The 27,189-nt window shown below is 35.0% G+C and overlaps 1 protein-coding gene across 9 annotated transcripts; it reads left to right on the forward strand.

The window, feature by feature from the left end:
- Positions 1 to 252: 252 nt before the first annotated feature.
- LOC105327831 (filamin-A) lies at positions 253 to 25,749 on the forward strand. Of its 9 annotated transcripts, none has more exons than XM_011428476.4 (18): positions 253 to 674; positions 9,438 to 9,579; positions 13,139 to 13,267; positions 15,004 to 15,174; positions 15,940 to 15,963; positions 17,516 to 17,674; positions 17,946 to 18,149; positions 18,309 to 18,461; positions 19,028 to 19,156; positions 19,591 to 19,755; positions 19,991 to 20,092; positions 21,862 to 21,999; positions 22,129 to 22,259; positions 22,490 to 22,778; positions 23,057 to 23,272; positions 23,665 to 23,679; positions 24,409 to 24,600; positions 24,904 to 25,749. In XM_011428476.4, the coding sequence occupies exons 1-18, from the start codon at positions 612 to 614 to the stop codon at positions 25,089 to 25,091; spliced, it is 2,610 nt and encodes an 869-aa protein (XP_011426778.3). In that variant the 5' UTR covers positions 253 to 611; the 3' UTR covers positions 25,092 to 25,749. The 9 variants fall into 9 exon arrangements, with proteins under 9 accessions (XP_011426778.3, XP_065921706.1, XP_065921707.1 ...); XM_066065634.1 differs by having other exon boundaries at positions 19,991 to 20,089; XM_011428520.4 differs by lacking the exon at positions 253 to 674 and adding an exon at positions 3,388 to 3,438.
- The last annotated feature ends 1,440 nt before the right edge of the window (positions 25,750 to 27,189 follow it).

The following is a 27,189-nucleotide window of genomic DNA, read 5'->3' on the forward strand; positions in this document are numbered from 1 at the left end:
GAAGAATTTAAAAGTAATGAAATTTTCAGGAAGCTTTTGGTAAAATTGAACTATCGACAAAAAGTGTGCTCTGGTTAAGTCGCAAGATGCTTTACCAAAACAAATAGTTTGCTCTGCTCCTCTTACTCATTGCCCGATTTTTTGGGGAGGATCGCGACTGATAAGGGTACCGGAAGCTGCCACCTCCTCCGCGCTCATCATTGATGTGACAGCATAATCCTGCAGCCGTCGCAAACAATTAGCCGTGCGAGGTCAAACAACGTTCATCGAAATACCGCTCTTCTTATTTAAATGCAATAAACTCATCTTAATTAGCTTTGTTTATGTATATCATCCCAATATACTCGACGAGAGTGAGTTTTTTGTAAACCCTGAAAATTAAAAAAAGACTGTCGGAACATATGCAATGAGTTATGATTTTCGAGGACACTCATTACTGAAAATATAACGGATATCGTATTCGAGAGGGGAATTCTGGGATATCTGCCAGCTTTCACACTTTTCTTCCTTGTAAGAGCTCGGACAGTAATTTTTTCAGTTCTCTGGATCAACGAGGGAACATTTTCATATATATCTTGACTTATATACTAGACTTTAATCTACCTACGATCATGTCAAAGCCTTGGCCGTGGAATCAGCTTCCAAGCTCCGCCATTGACTACTACAAGAAAACGGTAAGAGAAAATTTATTTTTATTTTGCGTTTAACATGTTATATTTTTTGTCAATTTTGAGCATTAACAACTAACAGATATTGTAGAATAAACTATATTCAGCAACATCGTACAATATATGTGATGTGTGTTTTCGTTTTTAAAATAAATTTTGATTATAGAAAGTTATTTCGTGCTTCAAGATTTCGTCAAGATTTCAGAGTGGAAAAAAATTAATTTAAAAAGTGATGTTGAAAAAGTAAGTTTTTCGTGATTGTGGCATATGACAGAGCAGAAATCTTAAAATCTCAAATAGGAACTGAATTTGAAAGAAAAATACATTTTTATGGAGCAGGTCTAATTGATGCATTGGTGCATTCTATCCATTTTTCCAACATGTGGATATGATTAGCTTTTTTTCGAAACAGCAACCTTCTTTTGAAACACGTTGAACTGAAGAATAATGAACTGCATAATTATACATAAATAAAATTTCGGAAAAGGGAGAGTTCATGACGTCATTATTAAACAATTTCGTCCTTGAAAACATTATGCAAAGCTGCACGGATAAGATAACTTATTTAGAATTTGTTAAAAAAAAAATCTCCATTGCCACTGAACGAAACTGCAGCAGATCTAGAGCCCCACGCACCTAACGTTAAATATTATTTTGAAATAAAATATATCCCCTTTCTTAGGTGATGGGTAAATACAAATAACGCGAAGAGCGTTTGGTGTTGCTGCTCAAAACAAACACTTTGTTAGTGCAAAATAAGAATACATGTCTCTAACTTTTTGTCATTATGTATTTCTGCGTAACTGCAAAGACACAACTCGCTATAGCGCGCTTCGTTACGGCTGACGAAAATGCCTATTAAGTTAGATGCATGTCTTGATAAAGTCATACCAGAAGACAACAAGAATTGCTCTTGCTTCTTTACTACTTAACCGTATTGCTCATCCTTTGAGGCATCGTTATCTACGTCATCCCACAGTCCGGTTTAATCTATCAACCAATAATTTTATGCATTTATCAAGATAGCAACTACTGTATTACAATCAAATTGGAGATACATTTTTGAGTGTCTTTAGTGAGATTTGAAGCAAAGTAACATGTGTGGAATTCTACTTCTTCTGGTCAAGCATAAGCACGAAACATTTGTTTCGCAGCAGCAATATCACAGACGGTATCTCCCGAAGAACTTGTTCGAGTATACAGTTAATGACATTATCTTGTGATTTATGCACAGTTTTCGGTTTGACCCTATTAGCCCCGACAGGCTGCTGAGATTGACAGGTCACTTCCATGTGTTATATCCTGCAAGGCAAATCAAAAGAAGCCTTGTTTGATTTTGGGAGAATTGCTGTTCATATCGTAGATACTTTAATACGTTTCACCATAAAAACCCTACTTACTTTGCAATTTTGTGCGTAATTTATACCTCGCATGATATATCGTGTCATCTGTAGTGTACCATGCAACAAAATTAACAAATTATCATTGTATTGGTATGTGTAAAATATAGGTTCCAGTTGCAAATCTAATACATAGATATATAAATAGAGCCATTTTAACAGACATTGGACTTTCGGCAGGGCTCTTGAGTCAAAACAGTTTGAAAATATGAATTATGCACAGATTGCGTATAGCCTTAGTTTAAAAGCCAAACAAATCTGACTTGTTGATTTCAAAGAACTATGGCTGAGTGGCCAGCAATGCTGTTTGACTAACTACCCAAACTCCAAGCTGCTGTTGAAATGGTTTTAATCATGTTAAAAACTTTCAGTTAAATTCCAATGGACCCGACATAAAATATTCTCGCTGTGATTGAAATCTTCCTATACAATTTATCAAAATATTGGGAAATAAGCAAATCAATCAAAACCTAGTCCAAATAACTTCAAAATTATGCTGGAATTTCAATTTCAATCATTAGGCAAATTACATTGCAATATCAATCATCTGTAGGCGACTGCATTGAACACCGTTGCATAAACTACATTGGAGAGAGTTGAATGACTTTTTACATGGCTACGATCCAGGTTATCGAATAAAAAGCAGACTCAGCAAATTGCTTGCGCTTCACTTCCAACATGTATGTAATTGTGCATGAAGAGATGACTTCCATCATAAAATGTAGGACAACATTCTGTGGCGCATGTCAATGTCACCGAATATTAATGCCATCTTCTTGTTTTCTTACTCCATTTCCTTGATATATCCTCAATATACACGCATACTATGTATTTGGTAACTATGCGGAAACGATCTACTCCTGTATAACTGTTAAACATCATGGGTTCTGCATCACACAAAGAAACAGTGCATTTTTATATGAGTCGACCATGGTGTTTTGTTTTGTTTGCTTTATATCCTTGTCCATATTAATGTCTGTCAATGTCTTTGAAACCAATATTTTATTGTGATCTTATTCCTGTCATGCGCAGTAGGACAAGAGTTTATCTGAAGCCAACGATATGCTCAAAGTTTGCTGCACCCATGCAGCTGCAAATAGATTCTGTAGCTTTATATCACTTATTTATTGGACAATAAATATAGGATGCTTTGCATAAAATGCATGTAAATTGCACCAGGGACAAGATAATGGTTGTCATGGTCCTGTGGTTTGGGGGTGGTGTGAAATGTTCCTTACTGCAACTCAAACATAAAAAGCGAAACACCTTAAAACCTGCCTTTGTCTTTGATAAGATTTTGTTCAAGGAGTGCTTACAAAAAAAAACCCTCGATAATGGCTAATATTTACCAATATTGTTCACATACGCAGGTGAGATATAGTTTTTGTGCATAATCTAAACAATATTTTTTATGATTATGATTATCACTATGGCAATATAAAATCATTGTAATTTAATCAAATGTCATTCAATGGGCAATTTCTTTATCTTTTTCTTTTTTTTTTTTTTTACATGAAACTTGCTTGGAATATTTCATATATTAAACAGTTTTGTAACAAATAATATAATACACGGATAAAATGTTCTGATAAAAATTTAACAAATATTGATTGAAAAAAAAGATATCTTTATTTAGTTTGTGATTGTATTAATCAGACAAAGCTATTAACCGAATGGTGGCTGCTTGCATTGCTCTGTTTAAAACTACATTTAAGGAGACTGGATATCAAATTACCATTAGAGCTCCCGTAAGATTTTGGATATGTTTTGACCATAATAATTATCTTATTTAGTAAAGAAAAAAAAATATTTTAGGTTTAGAATTTAAACATTTTTCTTTATCTATTACGTTTTGGTTTCATGTATACATTCAATTTAGGAACGAGATAAGTAGAGAACCTGTAACATTGTCGCAAGCCACGGATATAAAGGATGAAAGATTTGTCAGAAATAATGTGAAATTTCGTTCACAAAATAAAACATGTATCACGCAGTTCGAGTCCATGGAGATGTACGTGACTTTGCACAGTAATGAAAACAAAGGAACATGTACATGATAAAATCTCGAGTTCTATTATTGACCATAATAAATTTATCCAATCAATTGAAATTTCCATCAAAAATTATATATACATGTACTTATGCAGTATTATTATTCTCAGTCCGTATTTTTATTCTGCTTTTGATATAAAAATATGCGTTTCGTTTATATATTTTTGAATTTTAATTTACTTATGCTCCAATTGCAATAGTTATCATTGAATTCTGACATGTGTTGAAATCCACACGATGCCTTCCTAAATGGTTCGGTATTTATAATTATGTATGGGATACATATATGAGATTCATTATTTTTTCACCCAGTGCCCATACTCTGATATATTTGTATATAAATATTGTGACTTCGGCCCAATACGTTTCTTGCTCTTTACAATACACCTCTTGTGCTGTACTGTACGCTTTATGCATGACACTATACGCTTCTCTCGCGGTACAAAAATTTACACGCTTCCATACGCTTTCTTGGTGTAGTAGTGCGTTTCAAGGTCTGAATTATAATTTTATCATTTCTAACCGAATTATTTCTTAAATTAAAGATTAAAGAAAAGAACATATTTACCGGCTTTGACTTGTTTTTCTAATTTACAAGATATTTGCTAAATGCTGCGATATTAAACTTTTCAACAACCTTTACTTTACATTTATATACATGTGTACATGCACTTTATTGACATTGTCTTACAAAGTTTAAATTTCAATCGATATGTACATACATGCTATCATCTATTATCAATAGATTGAAATCAATAATATTTTATGGTATATGTATAATAATGCAAGTCAAAATGATGTATTTTGAGGCAAAAGCAAGCAATCATGACTTCTAAAGAGAAAAACTCAACGCAACTACAAGTATATACGCGGATGGGCGGGGCAAGAAATACAAAGGAGCTAGAAATTAATTTTCAAGAAAATAAAGACAAACGGGTCTCCCTTTGCTTCGTTCAAACACGCACAGCTTTATACGACTGGCTGTAAATGTACTCTGCTCAACTTAGCAACACAATTACTTTCGACGGACAGCTTTCAGCGCAGACTGAAGGCCACAAATCATCTGTGAATCCCTTCCCTATTACTTACGATGCTGGCTTCTCCTGGTGGTCGCGCCGAGACGGATTAGTGATCCAATGCCCAAACACTTCCTTGAGCCGACTATTCAAACAATGCCTCGCACAGTATTGCAAGTATCGCACAGCGAGTAAATCGAATACACCTGTGCTTGTTTGATGTCTCGAGTCACCACAACGCGTGCATTGAATCAAAATTGCTTTCCTTAAAAAAACCTATTAAATCTTTTAATGACATGAAACATGTCGCTTTATTTTATATCGTGTGTGTGCTATGAATGTACTATATTGTTTGTCAAACTAGACAGTTACAATAGATACATGTATGGTGATTAGTTTGAAACATTCCAAGTTGAAGGATAACACAGTTGGGGTTTTTTTTCAGTCTTCATGGAGTCTTGAAATTAATTTGTTGTTTCTTCTACGTTGTTTCTGTTCTTTCATGCCCGTCAAATAGTCTTTAAAATTCACTATCTTCTGAAAGAATTTAGTTTGATGTCGATTTAATGCCATGGAGAAATGTATCGCAATTGGCCCAGCCCTCGTCTCAGACAAACACCACACAATAGTTTTTATTCGTCTTTTAATTGAAAGTACTTGTAAGGTGCATGCGTGCTTCGTTTCATCAATCATTTCTGATTAGGTGCCTTCCCATCTGCAGTTGACTTAATGTCTTGTAGTGGAAATGGTTATGTCGTATGCGCGTGTCTCGGTATCAGGGAAGGAATTCCGCTCTAGAAATAGATATTGGAGCCATGGCCAAGGATTTCAAAAGCTATATACCAGCATGAGACACTCAATAAACTTTTGTAATTATTATATTAAGTCATGTAACCTACATTGATCTGTATCTTTAAAAATGTACTTCTCTAATCGACGTTTAACGATCAATTTTAATGGCCGAACCAAGGCGGTGTCGTGACGCAAGCACGTTCGGGTATTAAAACAAAGATGTGTGTGTTTAATCGCTTCCAATCTGTTAAGAAATGAACTCGGTTTCTGTAAACTTTGTTTTCTAAAACAAAGGCACGAAAAGATCAGTTTTATAGTATACGCTACGATATCGGATTTCGTTCGTGCGATGATCTCTCTAGTTTTATAGCACTATAATGTTGGAGTGTTATGACTCTATTTCCCAACACACAATCAAAATTATTACTCGTAAGAGATAAATTTCATTACACACTAGGTGAGATACTCTAAAAAGAATTACGTGCTTTTTGCTTTAGTTTTGATTAAGAAGACGTGGGCTCCCCGAGATAATACACCGCATCTGTAAATGTGAATATACATTTACAAAAGAATCTTTTCAAAAAGTTACCATAGCAACCTATACGAGAGAGAGAAGGAAAGCAACATCCCGTGTGCACTGCTCTCGCGGAATCATCCTAGACAGAATACACATACTAAACTATATTGCACGTCTATTGCAATTGACACGTGCAATTGTACTAGTTGTGCCTCCGAAAAGGTCCAAGTAGTGTATACCAGTGTGTGCCCGCCGGTTATAGCAGTCATATATCTCTATTTCTGGGGAAGCAATAATTCCATATACTTTTTATTCTTAATTTCTGATCGCGGAGGAAAAGAAAGAGGTAAGCAGATTTTTGAATTCTTAAAAAAAACCCAAACAATATGATAGTTGTATGTTCACATATGTTTTCGGACCGAATCGGAAATGGTCAGGTAGATCGTAGGGAGTCTATAATCCTTTAAGAGGAGCAATATGGAGCATTTGATTGGATTACTGTGGTGGTTTATGAATCAAGGGGGGATATAGAGGGAACGAGGGAACTCCTGCAGTTTATACCCAGAGACGCGCCCAACTGATCGCTATCGTTTATAATATAAAGGCCCATCTAGCTAGTTTTGACAGCAAATACTATTTCGAAGGTTTACGTGCTGTAACATTCCAAATTGTAAGTACATGCTTGACAGTAAACCTTTTAAATTATTATAATTATATATACAAAAAAAGTTTTTAAAATAACTTGATACTTTAACCTATAAGAAGAAGGAATGTATGTTTGACTTAAAGAGTTTGCCATAGGCTCGCGTGGTTGTCATATTAATCAGAGTCTTTCAATGTTTGAGTTTGTTCAATTTTTAGGGAATGATATGTTTTACATGTTTACCACTTTTCAGTAAATTTTAAACATGTTTTATACTACATTTATACCGAATGTATAAATACACGACCCAACAATCTTGTAATGGCTTTCTACAAATAAATTCTTACTGGGAGCAAATGTATGTCGCCCTGTAAAGAATATTTCAAAAAAGTCGACACTGATTATTTGGTATTTTGCAAAAAATCTCTAGAAACTATATTATAAGAATGTTGCGATGCAGACGACACACCCCTATCTGGAATGTCGGACGTTATTGGTCCTCTAATCTAATATCATTTATTTATTTTTTGTATCGTACTGGAGTATCTTGCTGCACGTCTCTGCAATATATGCATTTAACATTTAAACAACAACCGTTTGATCCTGAAACCGTGCGGTATTTGCTCGCTGATTTACAACTTATACGTGAGTAGTGTTTAGTGCACGATTTCGTGCGAGGAGAGATGCGATTTGTTAATGTGAATAATTAGTCATTATCGATACCGTCAATAGTTTATCTCAATGTAAACTGACCAGTATATTTTGAACACTCAGTGCATTCACAACAGAGGCTTGAAAAGAATGAACGGCCTTCCCTTATCTCTCGGGAAGTTAACTTTGCTCAGCAGGTGCTGAAATTGACTTACATTGGCACGTGAAGTACAGGTCGCTTTAGACGTTCATGATTTAGAGAATCAAGTTCCGTTGAAGAAAAATGTTTTTGACGCAATCAAGATGTCAAACCAAAGTATTTCCCCCAATTTTGGCATATTTGCGAGCTGATCTGGATAATTTTAAAACTAAAGCCCAACCCAGTTTTCAGTCTTTAGTAAAAAAAAAAAAAAGGATTGTAGATATTATAAACTTTCTCTGTGGAAGATTTAAAAGAGGCAGCATCAGAATTGTCCGATAACATTAAATTCTTCTCTCTCAACCAGACGTTAAGAAGCTTCAAAGAAAGAAGGGAGAAAAATAAAACTTTCAAAAATAGCTTTTGGCATTATTTTGAAAACAGCCCACGAAATACTTTTTGTTTTGTTTTTGTTATTCGTAACTTTAGTCAGTGCGGAAGTGGCATGCACACCCGATCGACACGACCATAAAAAGGATTTCTTCTGGGGAGAATTTTATCTTTCTGCCACAACACTGCGCCTTTCCTTGTTCTGTGAATACAGCCCCATGTATAACGTCAAATCAATTATATGCCTTGCCCATCAAAGAAAAACGCTGCGAAATCCTTTCTATAATACATGCATATGAAGTGTAGGCGTATTCGGGCACTTGGTTGGGTTATGCAACATGCTTTCTTATCTTTTATTTTGAATGAAGGAGCAAGTTAAGCAATTATAACTTTAATAACTATTAAGCTGCTGAGTTCACGTGGATTGGCATTAAAAATTGCACGATCTGAAGTGTCTTCGCAGCAGTTTCCATTGACAGGCGCGTGTACTCTTTTGAAGCCTTGAAATAGAAGACCCCAATACCATATTTGAAAATCTCAACATTAGTTTCATATTGTAAACATTTGATTAAATAAAATAATGTTCGGATTTTTTCTGTGGGACCACCCAATCAACTTCTGGTCATTTACCAACAGCGAAAAAATATTTCCACTGCTTTTTTTCTTTCGATATAACCTGCAAAAACTCATCCTAATTGGTTGTTGTCGAGCTTGGTTAACACCGTGTTGATGATATGAAACAACAGCTATCTAGGTTCGGTAACTTGTTGTGTTATCAATATGATAATAAGATATAAAAAAATACTTCTTTGTCTAATTATACCATGTTCTTGGATCTCTTTTTTCTGGTTATCGACAAGGTTTTGTTTACATATCAACAGCTAGATGAGTTCGACAACAGGTAGGTAACCTTAAGAGTAATCATCGAAACGTGTCCTCACCAACGGTCTAGTAAATAGCAGGAACCACACATGGTTCGGGTTAAAAGAATCCGGATGCGAACCGCCGCGTGCTTACTAACACCACAATGAATTACGTTGAAAAGTGCTGATGCCAAAAGATCACTTAGCTCTGCTTGTTTTGTCTCTAAGTAAGGGTACTAGACATAACGTTTGTCCGCTTGAATTGTTATTATATTCTCCTGACAGTGTGTGTTTCTTTCCCTACAGTACAAAATGCCTGCTCCGGATGCTGATGGTTTGGGACCGGAAATCAAGGATAACACCGACGGGTCCATCTGTGTCCAATACCACCCAAACAAAAGCGGACGACATGAAGTCCAGATGTGCTATGAAGGGTGCGCTGTGGAAGGTGAGAAAAAAGACATTAGGAAGAAGGTTTTTTGCATTCTTCCAGACAATTAATTAACAATAATAATATGCAATGCTATGATACCCACGTTAAGTGTCAGTATATTACCGTATTGTTCGCTCGTTGACCTAATGGATCCTGGTAGATAACAAAGCACAAAGCCAATGATAATATATTTTGGTTAACTGATCGAGATGTCTTAAGGCAAGGCAAGCAATACTGCAAGTTATATCGATAGAACATATGCTGTTTCATTAAACCTTGTAACATTTGGATTTCGAGATATTAGACGATCTTTTACAATATAAATCTAACATTTATTTCACTATTGAAAAAAAAGACAGTAATGATATCAATGGTGATGGAAAGCATATCTCGTATCCTACAGTTTTAATCTGATTTGATAGCCTTTAGAGTAATTCTTCCTCTGTTCTTTATTTTTTTTTATTGTGCTGTGTGTAAGACATTTCAAGATGTTCTCGCTTTCTATCATTATATTTCTGTTGATAAGTCGATTCGTTCTGGTCTCGGGTCAAAGAGGGTGTAAATAAACGGGATTTGCAACCAGGAACACATTTTGTTCAAAATATACGTTTGCACGCACTGAATTCGACAGAACTGTTTACTATCTTACACGGCGACGTAGACACTCTTGATGCGGAATGCCTCCAACTTGACTGTGCGAAACATTCGTAAGATTGATATCTGCTACTGGAAATCACCTCCCCTGGAAAATGAATTATCACTACGATAAAAAGAGCCTGCTCAATTTTTTGACACATCAGTAGCAACTGTTGACCATCTCTCTCTCTCTCTCTCTCTCTCTCTCTCTCTCTCTCTCTCTCTCGTGAGATACATTTATTTTAAAAAATATATATATAATACATATACATCAATTCATTATTTATTTACAGCACTGTAGACATTTGGCTACATCAATGAATACATTCGTCCAGTCCTCAGTTTTTATGTTTATGCTATCTCTTACCATTTTTAAATGCACATAATTAGCCTTAGTAAGAGTTGTTGCCCTTTTACAAAAACAGAAGACACAGAGTAAAGAGTTGCGATGTAATTGAATTTGATTACTTTGATAATATAAAACTGTTTTATATTTTTCCTCGTGTTTTTAATTTGACACGGTAGATTTGTGTGTTAAATCTTAGATTAAATTCTACTACTACACATCTACTGCAGCGCTTCATGCGATAATCGCATTCATAATCGTATGCGTTAATGTGATATTGCTGTTCATCATCGGTCAACTCTCGCTCTTGCGTTAAAAAATAATCATTTATCTTTGAATGTTTTAAGTTATGACGCGGTGCCATAAGCATTCCTCCCGAAGTGTCTTTATTTACATTCTTGGTGATTCAAACGCGTTACTGATTTTATGATTTTATGAATCGAGAGATATGCCAACGATCCGAGAAGCAAAGTCTTATCGAAAAAACAAGGAAACCCTGCTATTTTTCAAATGGAACTGGTGCCACAAAGTGGTAATTGTACATCGACATTCAAGTAAACAACGAACGCTGATAGATGTATACAATTTTAGAAAATGAATTGTTATCTTATTCATAATAAGAAAAAACCCTACATAAAGCAGAGTATAGGATCTAGAATTAATTAAAAAAAACCCACAGACGCAAATTAATCCGAAGAGACAGGGCTAGGGTGGAGGTGGGATGGGGTGGGGGTAGGGTTGACTGGAAATTAACATGGCATAATTGGAATGTGCGTTCTGCAATAAACTGCTGATAAAGGCTCCGTTTCCCCCTGTCTTTGATCGAGGTTGTCATAATGGAATCCTGCCATATGGATTTGTTTACAAAGGAATCATAGTTTGTCTTCAGTGAGGCACAAACTGGTGCATCAGCTAAAACAAAAGCCCTTTATAATCTGTTTACTTAACATCAATGAATGTTAAAACTATATTGTCGTAATAAAACAGTGTTGTATTATAAACACGGTGAATATTGTATTTACCGCTGGGTTTATACTGACATAAAGAATAATATTTGTGTTGATGAAAAGAATTTTGGTAACTATAGACTTTTGCACTTTTATCATTATTTACGAATCAAGATCCATTCTATGGATAGTTTATATAAATACCTGTAGAACACAAATATATTATTCTTAAGCCGGTGAATTACTTCGCTTTTACTACAAGACATTCAGTAAGCATCAAAGACAAATAAATCATCGTACTATAGGATGAAAAGGGATCTAATTTTCCCTGTTACAAATCATACGTCTTTTATGACCAAGATTGGTTAGAAAAAAAGTCTGACATTCGGATACCCAATGATTAATGTTGGAACACTCGAATGAAAAAAAAGAGAAAAGCATTCAGTGTGTACGCTTTGGCATCGGGAGAGTTTGGTGAACAGCTACACAACACAGATTGCTATCAAGGTGAACACTGGGGAAGACTAATCACTGGCGGATCTAGAGGAGGCCCAGGGAGCCCGAGCCCCCCTTTTGTAATCAAAATTTAAAAAAAATGTCAGTAGATCCACAGAAAATCAGTTTTCGTTATGTCAAGTAAAGCTATAATAAGCCAAAAAGTTCTTTTAAAAAATCCACCAGACCCTGGGAGCTGGACCCACAAGGCGACCCAAGACCCCTGGCCATTTTGGCCCCCTTTCGACAAACCCTGGATCTGCCAATGCTAATCGTCAATATTGGAGAAGCGCTTCAACAAAACATTGGCTTTTTTGACGACCATGCATCACACTTTGGCATCAGATCTCTCTTTCTCCCTCTTTGTCTGTCTGTGTCTGTCTTTGTCTCTGTCTCCCTCCCTCTTTTCCTCCCCCTCTCTAAACACACGCATATACATTTCACGACTGTACATTAAAAATTCGTTTTATGAAACCTTCTCAATCCTAATAAACAAGTATATCTGCAAAACACTCTTGGAATAAACATCATGCTTGCTTCATAATGCGTGCAAATTGTTTCTCGCTGTTCCTCTCTGTGGTGATAATTCTACAGAACACACACGTTCTATTTTGGGAGGGTTTTTGACATTTTCTTACTATTTACTCAAACGAATAACCTCTCTGCGTTGCAACAATGGAAACGAGTGAACAAGCATTTGCGCAAGATAGATATAGACAGGGACCTGTATTTTGCGGATCGCTTGCTAGTTTGTGCCAAAAATCTAGAAAGAAAATGACACATATTTTTTTGGTGTTTTATGTTCCAATGTACTTGTATATACTATGCAAATGTGGTGTAAATTTAGGCACCAATTGCAAGACTCTTCTGAACACAAACAGTTGATTGGCATTTAGTCCAAAAACATTTGGGTTTAGATATCTGCTGATCACATTACACTAAAAACGGATTAATTCAGTTTTTATCCATAAATTTGCACAAAATAGCTTTAGAATTTCAAAACAATGCGATGTCAATTTTCAAATCCAAAACAAATAAGACAATATATATTCGAAGGCTCTTGTAATTTTAAAATGTGTATGTGGAGGAGAGGGAGCTATGAAATTAGAATTAAGTATGATTTTTAAGAAGATATATTTTTCTTCTCCAGGTAGTCCATTTTCCTGTATGGTTGACAACATTGATGGCAGCTATGTCACAGCTTTCGGCGCCGGTCTGGTGGGAGGAATGAGCGGCCAGATGGTCAGTTTCACCGTCACCGCCAAACAGGGCAGTCTCAGTAAGTCGACCAAGCCCCTTCCTGTTCAAATAATGCCCATACTGCTATTGCCAAATTGATATTCGAACAATACAATACCTATATATGATGCTGACCAAAAATCATATTCATAAAACTCTTTTTATTGAAATCTTATGAATATCTATATATTATCTGGCTTCCATGTTCAGAATGTTCTATTTATTCAAAAGCTCGAAAGAATGAAAATCATGAAATACACATTTTTGAAAATATGGCTGTCAGATCTTCCGGAAACCAGAAAAATACGCATTTATTTTCGTAATGAAAAGCAGATCACGTTAACCGCTCATCAACACTTGTCTTGGAGTGAGTTAATAGCCTCAGCGCCCCTTCACATTAATGACCGCTAGACTAATGAACTCTAAGGACCACCTTCCAGGTTTCACTTTGAGTACTAATATCTTCCTCTCGGGAGTGGGCTCATCAGCAACCGGTGTAGTATTGGTTGGTAACGCGAACATTATCATGTGTTCGGTTATATAGAATCTATTACTTAAGCATCGCGTACTCTATTGACATTCCATTTCAGTAGCATGTATAGTATCTGGTTAAAGCAGATAGTGACACACATACCGATTATGAATTATGGTACTAAACGCTAGCTGCATATTATAACAGTTGGCAAACAATATGTTTTTTCTTAGGTTGACTGCTCATTGAACGGCATATTTCGGTTCTATTGTACTACATGTATTTTTCGGTATATCTTGTTACTTGTCATTTCAGAATACTAAAACAAAACAACAAAAACAGACCAAAGCCGAAACCACTTAGCTCAAATAATTGTACGTCAATTTAATCACCCAAAATCAAACAACCTTTAAAACGCCCTAACTTCTCGTGCAAAGAAGAGCACCAAGCAAAATAGATGTCACGTGGGCATAAACGTCAGAAAGTACAGGCCAATTACCCGTACTGGTAAAATCTGAGGCTGCTCATACAAAAGATTGCACGCTTAATTACGATGACATAAAAAATTAGAAATCATCTATATCAAAACTAAAGAAACAAAGTTTTTGGAGAATCCCTGAGTGATTTCAATTAGAGCAATATGTTTTTTTGTCATAGAGATGAAAAACACCCACGAAGATTTTTGGCTCATTCCGTAGTTTCGACAAACAACTTCACTTAGAAGTGCATAAAGACAAATACATACAAGGCGGTAAATAAACATTTTAAAGACAATCTCCATGCAGCAGAAATGGGTTAAGTGTATGAGTAAATTCAAGTGTCAGGCGACACTAATGAAGAGGTCAAACATTTCTTTCGCCTAAACATTTGAATAGAATAATTTTAAGCCAAAAAGTGCAAGAGCAATTGCAATCGTGTTCTTCATTTTACGTTGAAATTGGCATTGCCCTTCTTTCCGAAAACTTGGCAAAGTTTGAAAAAAAAAATGATAACATCTTGAGTCATGAGGTACAGTCACGTGAAATTTAATTGTTTAAATTTATCTGCCAAAACAGCTAATAATTGTATGTGTAATTGTATATTTCACAAATGATGTTCTGAAGGAAATTATATATACCTGTACATTCAAAGTACACCAAACCAAATTGAATATTTATATTGGCTGTATATCCATTAGACATTATTTTCGGACTTCATTGGCCCACTAAGATAACAAATATATATAATGTATCATTTCGTGTTTTGCCATGTTTTAAAACGATATACTTAGTAGAAATCTTTTGATTTTTACCTTCGATTCGCAGGTAAACTGGACGTGAAGGTAGATGGCCCAACTAAGACCGACCTCACAAGGAAAGACCATGGAGACAAATGCGACATTTCCTTCCTCCCAATGACCCCTGGTATCTACAATATCATCGTCAAGTACAACGGAAAGGAAATGAAAGGATCCCCCTTCGTCTCCAAAGTTTCAGGTATTTAGCTTCTCCATAAAATCCTCTAACTTCCGGTTCCGCTGCAACAGCGCATTGCCTCAGCCAATAATACTAATATCCGTTATTTCATCTTGTAGGGTGATGTGTTTAAGGAAACGTATTGATATTTATGTTTTAGACAGCAAGATCTTTTGTATCATTTATGTAATAAATTTGATTAATATGTAATTATTGTGCATCAGTTGACATTTTTTAAAATCAAGCATGACATATTTGAAAAAGGAATTGCAATCTGGATTATTATCAATGTAGGTAAACATTCTAGTGGATATATTTAATATGCCACAGAATAGTGTTTCTAGATCAAATGGCTATATACTAGCATACGAAATGTATCTGGTCCATTGCACAAATTAACACATATAAAAAAGCACAGACGAGTCTATGGCAGGAATGGTGATGTTGTGATTTTGTTGTGTGTAATCCCCCCTAGTACCCATCCACTGCTTTAAATCAAATTATTATATATAAGGTATTCATTATTCAAATATGTATTTTGATATTTTTAAAATCCCTCCAATCATAATTTTCTGCTGAATTGCCTACCAATGGCTTCTTTGCACCCTTCCTCTTTAAAAAAAAAGGAATGCAGAGAGATCATTTCAAAGCCGAAAATTCATCAAATCTCTATAGAATCACGTAACTATATCGGCCAAGGAAGAAACCAAAAACTTTTTCAACAGGTTATAGAGAGTTTTATGCCATCTCATTATGCATTATACATCTATGTCTTTTACTGTATAGTTCATGACAATGGTATGCCATCCGGTAAGTCTTCAAACATTGCTGTAGTCTAGTGTATTAATTAGTCGCTGCAAAAAAAACCAAAAAAACAACATCTTTGTATTAATGTAGATCTCTTGGAATCAAGTAAAATAGGTGTCATTTTTATTTTATGCATATATCGTGTAAATCATATTGTACATCGCTGTCATACATGTTCACTTTTACTAATTCAAGCTAATGCATTTGAAAACCTTTTCATACTGAAGGTGTTCTATGTAGCATTGTAGCGTTATTTTGTTTTTTAATGTATTTTGTTCTTAGCTTCATTTCTGTTTTAAGATACAAGTTTATTGTATACCAGTACTATGGTATTGCACTGTATCTTACGGTATTTATCTATATATAGTAAGCATTCCGCTTATTTTTTGTTGTGCAAATGCATACGTGCTATAAAAAAGGTAATTACTTAAATACATTTTAACATGTACGTGTTGCATTGCTAAGTTTACAACTTTTAGTAAAGTTACTTAACACTGTGCGCATTGCAGGCGAAAGACGCGGCATTTGTGTTTCACGCAACTCACTGTACATGTAAATCAAATGTCCATGCAATATCAATTCGCGAAAAATTTTGGAGAACTTTTCAATTTTTTTTATTGATAACAGATGAAGTATTTGTAAGCATTTGTAAATCTTGTTATCGGTTATGAAAATAATTCCGCAACATAAATTGAAACTAAAGTTTTATCTCCGGAATAACATAGATTTACATACATAGAATGAAACAATTGTTTGTGATCTTCGACAGAAAAAAAAGAAGCTGAACAGGAGGAGAAACGAATTCTATCGCTTCATTCATCGCCGAAAGATAGAAAAACCTGCAAAAGCTGCATATTTTCTCTACATCTGCATAACCCTCCTCTGCGCTCCATTCTGGCTGTTGTTTCACTAACACGCTAATTGATCAGTCAAGCATGCAATAAAGAAAAGTGGTCGCTTTATCACTGTGTACAGACATTGAGGCGAAATGCATGATAGTAACTTACACTGATCCAGGGTTTCCTTGCAGCCAGCTACTAGAATCCAAAGGGTTATCACTCAAGGTACAATCTCCATTCTCATCTGTATTGCCTTGGATGTTATGCAACAAAACATCGGAGCTAAAAGAGAAAAAAAATAACTGTAAAAAAGAATGATAGGAATTTCCTGATTCTGCTAGTTCCTATATTTATGACTGTTAATATGTGTTAATTTAAGGCATTAACCCTATTTTGCGAAGTTATTTTGGTAAATTGCGAGATGAAGTTTTTGTGGAGACTGAAGTTTTTTTTTAGCTGAAGGTGATGATATCAAATAGCATATGGTTTTGAAATTTCTTTCGTCTGCCAGACAGTCATATCTAGTTCGATATAAATCATCCAAATACACTTAAAGTACGCCATAAATTAACTGCTACGGTGTAGCCGCGTTAACGGAGGATCAGTTTTCAAATCATTAAAAAAAACCCGATATGTCAAAAACTTTGTTAAATGAGTAGAATAGGAGGAAAAAACTTTCTTTAAAAAGCATTAAGATTTTTTTGTTTCACAAACAGGTGAAGGAAGAAAACGCTCCCAGCTATCCCTTGGCAACAGCAGTGAATACTCTCTTAAAGTTTTGGAAACCAATGTCGTGGATTTGGTGGCGTCCGTCAAACTGCCGTCTGGTGCTATTGAGCCTTGTCTTTTGAAAAAGGATTCTGAGGGACATCTCTGTAAGATTTTTAAAAAAATAAATATTTAATTTTTTTCCCCAGAAAAACGTCTTATTTATTTATGTCGTACATGTATTTCAACCTGAAAATTCATCAACTTCGTCATTAGCAGTAAAATATAAATATACTTACCTAAATTAATAACTGTATTAGAATTTAATTATAGGATCGCATTTAAGACAATATGACAGTGATGAACGCGTGCAATGTACAAATAATGAACGCTAATATTGGTATTTGCCGTGAAACCAATCAAATCTATATTTTCCAGGTGTTGGCTCATTTGCTCCAAAATCCACTGGAGATTACGCTATTCACATTTCCCGCGATGAGAAACCCATCAAGGGCAGTCCTTTTCATATCAAAGTTGGCGACAAAGAGCTTGCTCATGCTTCAAAGGTCAAGGTCTCAGGTCCCACAACAAAGGCCAAGGCCAACGAACCTAACATTCTGGAATTGGACTGCAGCGACGCAGGTAAAACAAAAAAATCACCGGCGCTTCGATACAATAATCAATGAAATTTCAGTAAAACATGTAGCGAGAATATTTTATTTTATGTATGTAATTTCAGCTTTTGGTTGGATTTTAATTACCCTTTTTTCACTCATTGCTATGAAACTTTCACTTGCACAGGATATGGCGGCTTGAGTGTCGTCATTGAAGGACCACATCGCTCGGAGATTGAATGCAAACACTATGAAAACAGAAAGTATAAGATTTCATACAGTCCACATGAACCCGGCATCTACATCTTGAACTTGCGATTTGCTGATGATCACCTGCCAGGTAACATAATTGGACAAACCTTCGCAATTTAGAGGGTTAAATGTAGTTGAGTTTAAAATGTTTTTAAATATCTGAACACGTAATATTTATGATGCTTTATTTTTCGCGAGAACTTAATTCCGTGATTTAACTGTTTTGCATTAAATCGCGAGAATATGAAATCGAGAACGCTGAAATGTTATCATTGTTTCATTTAGTTCATCCGTCCGAAAAAAAAAATAAATCGCGAGATTTTTAAATATGCGAGGTGTGATTCTCGCAGTTTTACGCGGATGTAGAATAGGAATAATATTTGTAATTGATAGTAAACGCAAAAATAGGAGATAAAATGTGCTATGGGAGATTTCATAGACAGCGTGCGTAGATGGTACATGTAAGTTGTACTACTAGTCATGCTGATTGCAACTGTATAGGAGTAGTTGTAAATTGTAGCTAAAGTAACAGTTTAAGTGAAGCTTGGCTAGGTATTTATTTGGTTATACAATCATAAAAATTCAAAGACAAGCAATACGGGTCGGATGTTTGTCTATGATCATTGTTTGAATATTTATGTTTAAATCTTTCAGGAAGTCCATTCTTGCTGCAAGTGGAGGGTGAACCTTCTGGGCGAATCAGAGAGACTGTTACAAAGACCATGGAGCAGGCCGAGCCCGTTAAAAAGAACCAGAACTGTGAATTCTATCTTCAGATTCCAGGTTACTATACAATATACATGTACAGCATTTACATGTAGAAGCTTGCATGAGATAAGCGGGTTTGAACAAATAATTCCCCCCAAAACCAAAACAAAACACCAGTGATTCAGTGATTCAATAGTTGCACCGTTGGGGTTTGGACTTGTACAATGAAACATACAATTAAACCAGAACAATTTTCGATCAAGAAAAAATAGGAACATATTACTGATAATTCGGTAATAATGAGAATGTAAGGAATAAATGTCAAGATTTGGGGCTCGAACTTAGTTACAATTAATTTGTTAACACCATAACTGTCCCCACCCCAAAAAAATAAATAAATAAAAAAAACTTACATAGTTAAATTCTGATTGTTTTACCATTTATTTGTTTTGATGTACTAGTAATAAAAGTAGAGGATAAATGGGGACATTTCACTGCTCTTTTTTCAGGAACTAATCCATTTGATATGGAGGCCTCGGTAACAGACCCCGACGGCTCCACAGAGCTGTGTGAGATCATGGACGAGGAGGACTTCCACTACAGAATGATGTTCACCCCACAGATGGAGGGAACTCACACCCTCAGCATTAAACACAAGGGTCTCCATATTTCAGGTACAGCAGCCTGACACACAGTTTGCATATTTGATGTAACGTATACTTTTGAATTTCAAGGAATTAATTGGGAGAATTTCTAAAATTTGTATATTTAAGCATAGAATGATGCAAGAGCAATTTGTTTGTTTGCCTTTTATTTACATGTGTCTGGGGACAATAATTATCCATGGAATATGCATGCAACCCCTTTTGAGGGAAAAATGACATTGTTTTTTTTTTCATTGAATTATAGGCAGTCCATTTGTATATTCCGTCGGTCAGCTGTCGTCGGGAGGTACTCACAAAGTACAGGTTGGAGGTCCTGGAGTTGAGAAAGGAGAAGTTGGCTTCAGTAGTAAGTGGAATTTAACTCAATGTGTCTGTAGAAGTCAACCTTATAATGCACATTTTAAATAAAATCTAAATTTTCAATATCAACAAATGAAAACTAAAAAAAAAAATGCGAAATATTTTGAAAGATTTTCAAACAATTGTAAATTTATCTTTTAAAATTTGCAGAGAAACTTTAATCTTAGACTTATATTAATGATTTTATCGAAGATAATCAAGCTTTTTTGAAGAAGGATCGCATATATTCGTGTATTTCTCAGATATATTCCAAATCCTTCAAATGTTAGTTTTAAAATGCCTTACTTGCGCATGCGTTAATATATTTTTTACACAATTTATTGAACACAAGTACCTTTTAACATGTGTGGCGCACTTTTATGAGGTCACGATTGAAAAAACCCTATTACTTAAAACAACTTTGCATGACCTTTTATCAGAAAAAACCTTTTATCAGAAGAACAACACAATAATTAACAATTTGTCTAATATCTGTATATTTCAAAACCCAAACAGATTTACAATCCCCGAGCTTTAATCTGAAACTTTCTCGAAACGCACTCGAGCACGCTTTAATTTGATTGGTCACTGCTTGTGTCTTTTTCAGCGTATAACGGATAAGTATGAGGAGTGATGGTGTTTGAAAATATGTACATATATATCATTGATTGTGATTGGTGGTTAACAATTCAATGATGATAAACAATTAATTCAACTTTCCATTTAAATTTGATTTGATACAAGAAGAAATGACAACAAATTGAATTGTTAACCCGTAGTGAAAGTCTGTATATAGAACTCTTTGACGATGATAGTTTTTGGTTGTTGTGATTCATCTAAATGATTTCTGGAACATTCATGGTCATTCATTTGTAAAAAGTAAATTAAAGACCACCGATTTAAATCGCCGTTTCTTGTCGAAATATACATGCATAGCGCAGAATTCCTATTCAGTACGATCAAAGTAACATAAAAACATTTTCAAATAGACCAATATGATGCTGTTGAAAACAGAGCTCTGTGATTATGAAAGTTATAATGTGATTTTAATTTAATGTTCAAAGCATTAAAAGACAAATTGTAATTTGATTAGGAAAATATCCTTTCATAAAAGGTCACCTAAATATTCACAGCATTACTCAAAGTCTGTGGAGATAACACTTATTACACAAATTCCATTCTAGAGTCTTTTTCTAACTATATAGAACAATGCATTCTTAAATTCATAATATGTCTTTTCAATACTAAATATTAGGTTTAAATAACTTTTAACATTTTTTTTTTCAAACAAAACTTAACAGTTTCTATATTTTCCAGAACAAAAATATTATATCCTTTCATCGATTGTGCTATTTCTCATACGTAAACGATGTAATTTCTGGGTTTTTTTTTATATATCCACTGAATTTCACAGCTTTTAGTGTGATCGACCATTTTATCCTTTACAAACAAAGAACCTACCCCTCCCCACTCTTGAATTTACCCCCCCCCCCCCCTTGGCACAGTGTGGTAGCTCCAGGTGTTTTTTTAAACCCAAAAAGACCCTCTTTCAACGCATGCCATTGAATTCACTTATGAAATAATTTTACATGTTTGGGGTTTTTTTTCCTGTCAAACTAGATTTCTGTGTGTGGTGATGATGTGTCCCTATTTCTTGTGTGTTCATTGAATTTATTTTTTTTTTAATCCGAATAATTAACGAAATAACAGATTTACAGTTTTAATCAAATGTTATATTCGCACACCCCTTTCTCAAGCCCTGTTCTCGTTTTGTAGATGTCTTCAATATCTACACCCGTGAGGCTGGTGCAGGTGAACTGAGCGTTGCTGTAGAGGGTCCCTCCGATGCCCTCATCAAGCTCGAGGAAAGGCCCCACGGCTTCCTCGGTGTCAGCTACAAAGTCAAGGTGGCGGGTAAGGCGTTCTATCAGATCTCTGTTTCTAAAGAATAAAAAAAATGTGCTATCTAACTTAAAGAAATTAGCGAAGTAGCCAATAAAAAGTCGCGTTTTAAACAAATCAAGAAATGCTTATCCTTTGCAGGAATGTATGACATCCACATCAAGTTCAATGATGCTCACATCCCTGGCTCCCCCTTCAGGGTCCACATCTCTCCAGACAGCGGTGTGGCACGTAACGTCACTGTTCACTCCCTCAAAGACAGGGGTCTGCAGGTATAGCCTGGCTTTTTTCAGACATTCACATATTCAAGGATTTGAAATCACTAAAAGGCAGAACTAAAATGGCACCTCACATATGTTATTCAAGCTTACAGTTTCGTTTGCCTCATCCCAAAATTAGGAATTACGTTTAAACAAATCAAAATCGCTCATCCATGGCGCTTTGCTGTGGCCGTATTTTACTATATACTAAAAGTACATTGTATATATAAATTTCACTGTAGGTCGACAAAGCTAGTACTTTCACGGTATCCTACAATGGCGCCAAAGGAACTCTGAACGCCTGCGTGCGCACACCTTCTGGTAGTCACGAAGACTGCTTCGTACAAGAAATGGACGATGGACTCTATGGTCTCCGTTTTATTCCAAAGGAGAACGGAGTCCATTACTTGGACATCAAGCTGAATGATCATCATATCCCAGACAGTCCATTCGCCATTATGGTTGGATCCATGGCAGCTGACCCTGCCATGGTGCTTGCTCATGGAGATGGCTTAGAAAGAGGATCATGCGGTATAAAACCAATAAAAGCCCTCCAATTGTTTTTGGCAAAGTGTGACAAGCACGTAGCAGCAGAGGAGGGGGAACATAGCACTCCCACCGAAAACAATTTTCATATTTATTTATTGTGAATTAAACATACAGACCAATTGCCCCCACCGCTTTTTGTCTGGCACTCTCCTTAAAAATAAACGATGCTACGTGCCTGTTTGATAACTATCACTTGATATTATTAAGTCTGCTGACATGAATTTTTTTCTATATCTTCTGTTTTTGATTTTTTGTACCAGGCATAAAGAACAAGTTTGTGGTGAGAACTGCAGGAGCTGGATCCAGCTTCTTGGCCGTGTTCATCGAAGGTCCCTCCAAGTGTGCCCTCAGTTGTCGCGAGGTTGACGAGGGCTACGAATTCAGCTACACGGCCTTCGCCCCAGGCAAATACCTCATTACCGTCAAATATGGTAACATCAACATTGCCGGCAGTCCATACCAATCGGAGGTCACTGGTACGTACGTCAAATATTTGAACAAAGCGAATGCCTTAAGTTTGTGATAACCATATTTATTAAATCTTTATCTTTTCTTTCTTCTATAATCCCAAATAATTACCATAACTGTTACATTTTATATACTATTATTCTCGTTTGCCTTCTTAATTTTACTCTATATATTTTTTTATTTTGTATATGGATACTTATAATCTTCCTTGGTTTATCTGTTATTTTCATTATACTTTTTTTTTCTTTTTTATATCTCTATTTAAAGAAGGATTCATGGGTAGTAGTTAACAAGATGTTTTGAGTTTGGCAACTGGAAGGCATTTAATTACAAAATATATATCGCTTGCATTAGAGCTCATAGGTTTTAATAATAATTTGGCTTTATCTTTTATATACAGCTCGTGGCGGTTCAGGTATATAGAAATACCACAGCCTCCAAGCTTCGACTTTGTAATGTTAGATGCATTGAAGATAGATTTCAATCAAAAAAGCTGTTGTAAATTTTAGAACTTGTGAAATTAACAGCTTCTTGAACATTATGTAATCTCTCTTCTGCGTTTGATGCATGCAAGCAGACGGCAGGATATCTTGTAACCGACGCCGGATTGAAATCTATCATGTTTATTACTGCTTAATAGCGAGTGTTTGTCAGAATAATCAATGATCAATAGTAATTTCCATTAATAAATAATGTAATTCAAAAGAAAAACTAAATACATATGAAGTTTTTTTTTTAAAGTTTGGTAAATATGCTGAAAATAAAATTAAAATTATCGATTGCTACTGCAATTGATACCAAATCTTATAGATGTAAAAAAAAAACAACGTAAATTTTTTAAGCATTGAAACTTTAAGATGAATATGATGGCAATTCACTCTTTAAAGATGTTAAATGTTTTAGTCTCCAGACGATTTTGTTATTTTTTCTCCTCGCCATTTGATAGTTAGAATCGTTGTCCTTTTTACCGATCCAGAAATGAATTATTTTCCCTGTGTGAATTACCTCCCTTTTTTAAAATTGTTGCTTAAATGAAAATTTCGTTAATAAGTCAAATACATATTAGTATTGAAACACGTTTTACTGTTGTTTTGATATGTTTATCTTCTCTGTATTAATGCCTTTCAATGATGTTTTTTGCCAGGATCTGGAAGGAAACCTTCACCTCTAAACGAAACAACCTCAATGGTTGTCGAGACTGTGGAAAAGAGACCGGGAGCTAAGTCTCTGAGACGCTTCCGCGGGGACGCCAGCAAAGTGAACGTCAGAGGGCCTGGTCTGAAGAAAGCCAGATGTAACCAGACGCAGACCTTCACCATCGATGTGAAAGACGCAGGTAAATATTACCAGATATTCACAGGTAAAATGCAAAAAAGCACACACAGCTGAAATAAGGAAACTGAAACGGAACATCGTAGGGTTTTTTTTTTGATAAATACATTGTATTCTTAAACATTTGTACAATGGTTTTGCTTCGCTCAGCGAAAATTAAATTTGAATGCGTGCGAGTTATTTTAAATAATCCTTCGTCGAATTTGAGAGATGATTCCTATTCTCAAGAAACAAGAAAAAAAAAACCAAACCAAACAACAGCAAAGTTGACGAAAAAGATTAAAAGAAATACAATTTTGCCTTTCAGGACACGCTATGCTATGTGTTGGTATGGTGGCACCTAACGGGCTCCCGGAGCCCGAGTTGATGGTCAAGAAGAACAACCCAACCCAGTATACCGTATCTTACAAGGTTGTAGAGGCCGGGGAACACACCCTGTGTATCAGGTTCGGGGATGAGGAAGTTCCCGGCTCCCCCTTCTCCATTGCAACGTAATCAGCCCTTCAGTGACATTCTTAAACTTCAGTTTATTTCTTTTTTGTCTCCCTCTCTTCTTTCTGTTTTTTTTTTTTTATAAACGTATTTATTCACAAGACTTGCAATAATTGAGTTTTATATTTGACGAGTGTGTAATTTATGAATATATGGGCTCCAAGTGTTCTGTTTCAGAGAATCCACGTGTGGTGTAAATGTTATAGACACAGTAGTTTTAGTTTAAATTCAAATTAGATTGTACTTCCTGTATAGTAATTAGTATTGCGTATCATCCCGTCCCATTCCCCGTTGTAGCGTCTGATAAGCATTTAATTAACTTATTTATTGTATCTATTTCTTTAATGATAAAAATGTTTGTTCATAATTTATCACTGTAGCCAAATAACAAAATCAAATACATGTACATGTAAATCTCTTATGCGTCGTTACTGTAACAGATATTTCCTAACAATCGGAATATAGTCTTTCGGCTCTGGTACGTAGTATTTACGGAGCGAAGTATTTTTTTTTTTTTTCAGGGTTCTTAGATAGAACGCATGCGACAGGCTGGCGTCTAATTAATTCATATGGATAATATATAGATTTTATAGATTTGAATAATGTTGGTTTTTCCTTTTGACATCCAGCTAGGATTGTTTCAATAAACTGATGATGTCAAGTTGATGTTTTGTTGTTTGTGACAACTGCATTTTGCGGTCAAATCTCGGTCTGAATTGATAAAAGTCAGTTGATCCGGTTCCATTGACATAAATGTACAGTCAAAAGCTATCCGGTACAAAGCTAAACACATCACTTGTCGTTTTGGAGGGAGAAAATAAAGTTATTCATATATTGCATAACGTGTGTTGTATAAATATATAAAGAAGATGGGGGAATAAGATAGCGCAAATGTCCATTCGGTTTAGTAGTGAAATACAATTTTGAATTTATTTTTTCCCAATTAAATCTATTCAAATATATTATAATACAAGTTTGCAAAATCACAATTTCTAACAATATTCAGTTTTTAATATATTTAACAAAAGATAAGAAAAAACAATATTGCCAGAAATTTATGTGGTATCGAACCCATCACATAAAAAGCCTAGGTATTTAAGGTTAGCTTATGTCAGGTACGTATTCAAACCTCTGAGCCATTTCAGACACAACAAAGTAGGTTGTTAAAATACTATGTCTGACTTTGACCACGAATTTACTGACGTATTATTTTTCAAAACGTTCGATTGTTGGGATACAAAATGATATTTTTAATGTTTAGTGAGTCATCTCTCCACGTTTTTGTTGATTGAAATCGGTTTGTTTTCCAATAGACCTTATTTAGACTATGAGAAAAATATGGAGCACAGACCCACTCTATAAAGAAAATGCCTTGAAGTTCTAAAACATTACAGTATTTGCAGGTTTTGATACGTATACGCCTGTTTGAGTCAACATATTCCAAGTATTGAAAATGTTTATAGGTTAAAAATCAATGATATGTAAAATTTATATTGTTTTAAATGATTTTTTGAAAAAAATATCAGATTTATTAATATTTTAATTTTTCAGTAGCTTGTCCGACCGTGTATGGGCATTTTACACGCCTTATCCACCCAACTTCTTTATTTATGAAAAATGAAGAACAATAATTGATTATCTGAAACATAAAGTAGTGTCTACAGTAAAAATGAAGTGATTTTAAATTATTTTTTTTTTGATTTGTTAAAATTTGTTAAAATCATTTTGGTAGGAATAATTTACATACTAGTAATGAGCTTTTTTATTCTTTTTTTTTTCTCAAATATACCTAAAGAAGGTATAAGTTATTGATTCTTTAAATTAAAAACTTAAATACGGATGAGTGATTTAGTTGTAGTTAGGGTTATTTTAGTATTAGTTGGTACATTATAGCGTTTCCATTGCCGAGAGGCGTCTGCAGGATGAAAACGTTCTTGGCTTTCTTTTAAATGTATTTAAAAAGCGAATTGCAAACAGGAAAAATGTAATAGTTGAAAAGAGTGGGGAAAAAATGCTATACGCTTAATTCAATGAACAATACATTTACTATTCATGCTGCATTTAAAAAAAAAACAAACCATCAATCTGAGTCTGCCATTCC

This window comes from Magallana gigas, chromosome 7 (assembly GCF_963853765.1).
Source record: "Magallana gigas chromosome 7, xbMagGiga1.1, whole genome shotgun sequence".
NCBI lineage: Eukaryota > Metazoa > Mollusca > Bivalvia > Ostreida > Ostreidae > Magallana > Magallana gigas.

Coding starts and splice junctions, on each gene's coding strand:
- LOC105327831 (XM_011428476.4), top strand. CDS start 612: ATGTCAAAGCCTTGGCCGTGGAATCAGCTTCCAAGCTCCGCCATTGAC. Junction 19,756..19,990: donor CAAGGGTCTCCATATTTCAG/GTACAGCAGCCT, acceptor ATTGAATTATAG/GCAGTCCATTTGTATATTCC. Junction 22,260..22,489: donor TCAAAGACAGGGGTCTGCAG/GTATAGCCTGGC, acceptor ATTTCACTGTAG/GTCGACAAAGCTAGTACTTT.